The 2,828-nt window shown below is 37.6% G+C and overlaps 1 protein-coding gene across 1 annotated transcript; it reads left to right on the plus strand.

Moving 5' to 3' along the window:
• Positions 1 to 694: 694 nt before the first annotated feature.
• Positions 695 to 2,174, plus strand: LOC149158349 (bidirectional sugar transporter SWEET3b-like). Its single transcript, XM_089433956.1, has 5 exons — positions 695 to 718; positions 835 to 932; positions 1,043 to 1,265; positions 1,470 to 1,631; positions 1,977 to 2,174. Exons 1-5 carry the CDS (start codon positions 695 to 697, stop codon positions 2,172 to 2,174), a joined length of 705 nt encoding a protein of 234 aa, XP_089290082.1.
• The last annotated feature ends 654 nt before the right edge of the window (positions 2,175 to 2,828 follow it).

Genomic DNA, 2,828 nt, shown 5'->3' on the forward strand with positions numbered 1-2,828 from the left:
GCCGTACACAGTCTTTTCATGCTGCGTAGGTTTTATGAATGTGAGCAGGCCCACTGTATGTCTGTCATTTTCTATGATGCACAGACCCTACTCCACTCAGCTTTTTTACTTCACTTACAGCTGCGCACCACGCAGGAGCCTTTCAAACCTTCCAGGACCCTTCCTTTGTTGGTAAGTAAAATGTGTCAACCAACCCATATAATGCCTTTATATTATTCAAATGTTCACATCCAGCGTTCATCATTTCCAGCCAGAAAATTATTCCACCCTGTTGCCAAAGAATCAGATTTGGAGATTCTTCGATTCGGCATGCATCTTAGTGGAGAGTAGAATATGAAAAACTATGATTTTAGGTTCGGGTCTTGTCGTCATGTTTCTTTCCATTTGTTTGGAATAGATATGACACGAGTCACACCTTAATTACTCCACGCGATATAAGAAGAGATAACACAGATCTGAGCCTATCTTATATACGACAGAACAGGCTAAGGCAAGTTATCTTGCTTTACACGACGGACAAGCATCTGAGAGGATGTTTGTCTCCTGACTATAAATTGCCCTTAAGACTTTCAAGAATTACACCATGGTGGAAACAAATGCCATCATTCTCTTCTCCGCTCTCTTAGCTGCTTCCTCCATTCCACCATCTTGGTGCTTGAGCTTTTGATTTTCTTAGATTTTTTATATAGGAAACATGGCTAACTACGTACAGTTTTCGGTCGGCATTCTAGGTGCTTGCTATTCTCTTTCATTCTTTTTAAGTTTTACCATTCAAAATGCTTTCATTCCCTGCATTTTAGTTTCATTCGTTTATTGTGCTCTTCACTTGCATAGTTCTTTAAAGCATTGAACAATGTCTCAAAACACGAGCGCTTTGTATTGTTTAATGTATCAGGAAACGCAGCTTCCTTACTGCTGTACGGAGCCCCAATGTAAGGCGATTCATTTTTTTGAAGTATCCTTTTAAGAAAAAATTCAGCTGAGATCAACTATTTCGGTTGTATAAATTGAACTATAATTCTAACTAAATATTTATATGCAGCATTACTTTTAGGAGAGTGATTAAGAAAGGATCGACAGAGGATTTCTCAGGCTTCCCCTATGCAATAGCTCTGCTAAATTGTCTCCTTTACACATGGTATGGCTCACCTCTCATCAGTAATGGTTTCGAAAACGTCTTGGTGTTGTCTGTCAATGGCATTGGAATCATTTTCGAGCTTCTGTTCGTTTGTATATATCTGAAATTCGCTCCACGCAAATCCAAGGTAGTTTTCAAGTCTCATATTCTTTTATCAGTTAATTAGTAATATTCATCAGTTTCTCTATCAGCTTTACTGCATAAGTTGAACTAACGATCTCACAGCTACTATAAAAACTCATCTCTATATATAAGAGGACTGCTAAATGTCGAGCAAAGAGCTGAAGCGAAGACTGACTTGGATATACTGAATTGATTGTTTGTTACTCAGTTAGCAATGGTGACAATACTCGTGGGTGTAATCATGTTGTTTGCCTCTATCGCAACAGTTTCTCAGCTTGCTCTTCATGATCACAAGAGTAGAAAAACGATGGTAGGGACTTCGGGAATGATTGTCACCGTTGTTATGTATGCTTCTCCACTTTCCATCATTGTAAGTATATTTCACGGCGTTTTTACATTCAGCAATGTAATTTATAAGGTTTTATTATAATATTTGAATCAAATAAGTCTTGACGACTTCCTCCCATTCTTCTACGTGGGTAGAAATTGGTGATACGGACTAAGAGTGTGGAGTTTATGCCCATCCATTTCTCCCTGTTCGCATTTATTAACAGTTGTTTATGGATGACTTACTTCCTTTTGGACAAAGACCTCATCTTGGCGGTAACATCAATATAATGCAGCCTTTTCTACAAATTTTCTTATATTTTTCAAGGAATCATAACCTCTAATAGCTATAAAAACTGAGTTTCATACTGTGTTGCGGTCAATGCAGTGTCCAAATATAGTTGGTCTACCATTGGGAATAAGTCAGATAGTTCTGTATTGTATGTACCGGAAGCAACAAATTCATGAAGAACAGAAAGTACTGGACCGACTAGACCCAGAGATTGGATTGAAAGAGATCGCCAGCGCTGACGAAACAAATTCTAACAGCCAACAGAGCGTGGAAGTGGGAGACCAAAATGCGTGAAGATAAATCCACAAGTGGCTGAGACGTGCAGTCGATCAGCCACAAGTCAAAATGTTGAGGAGTGTGAAAATAATTTGTGGCAGTGTGCATCCTCTGGGACCTACTGCATGCAACTTTTTAAGGTTTTGTTTCGGGGCCATTGCCTTGTTTGTCACGAGAATTTATTTTTGAACAACTCATAATACATTTATAATCCTTTTACTGTTTTGATTGGCCTTACCATGTCGAGGAACCCCCCCATGCCTACGTATAACCGATTTGTTTAAGAAAATGAACTGTAAACCAATTCCAATTGGCATCATATGGGCGATAAATATTCAAGCATTGGCATCGTGAGGGAGATATCCATATGGGCGATTCTAATTGCTTTAGAATCTGGTGGTCTATATAAAATCCACGACATATATGACATAACTAATTGGAAATTGTTATCAGTTTATAAAATCCACCACAGCATATATATCATAACGACTTCGATATTTTCATCTGTTTATATCCATATGGATATTGAATGATGAAGAAAACTGACCATTGCTTTTTGTATGGATATTCAATGACGAAGAAAAGTTACCAACACTTTATTTTTATTATTATCGGTCTATATCTAAATGATAAAGTATATCTAAATGATAAAGAAAAAGAAAAGTAATAATG

This window comes from Pinus tabuliformis, chromosome 5_2 (assembly GCF_031772625.1).
Source record: "Pinus tabuliformis cultivar Carrire ecotype Pingquan chromosome 5_2, CPIR1, whole genome shotgun sequence".
Taxonomy (NCBI): Eukaryota; Viridiplantae; Streptophyta; class Pinopsida; order Pinales; family Pinaceae; genus Pinus; species Pinus tabuliformis.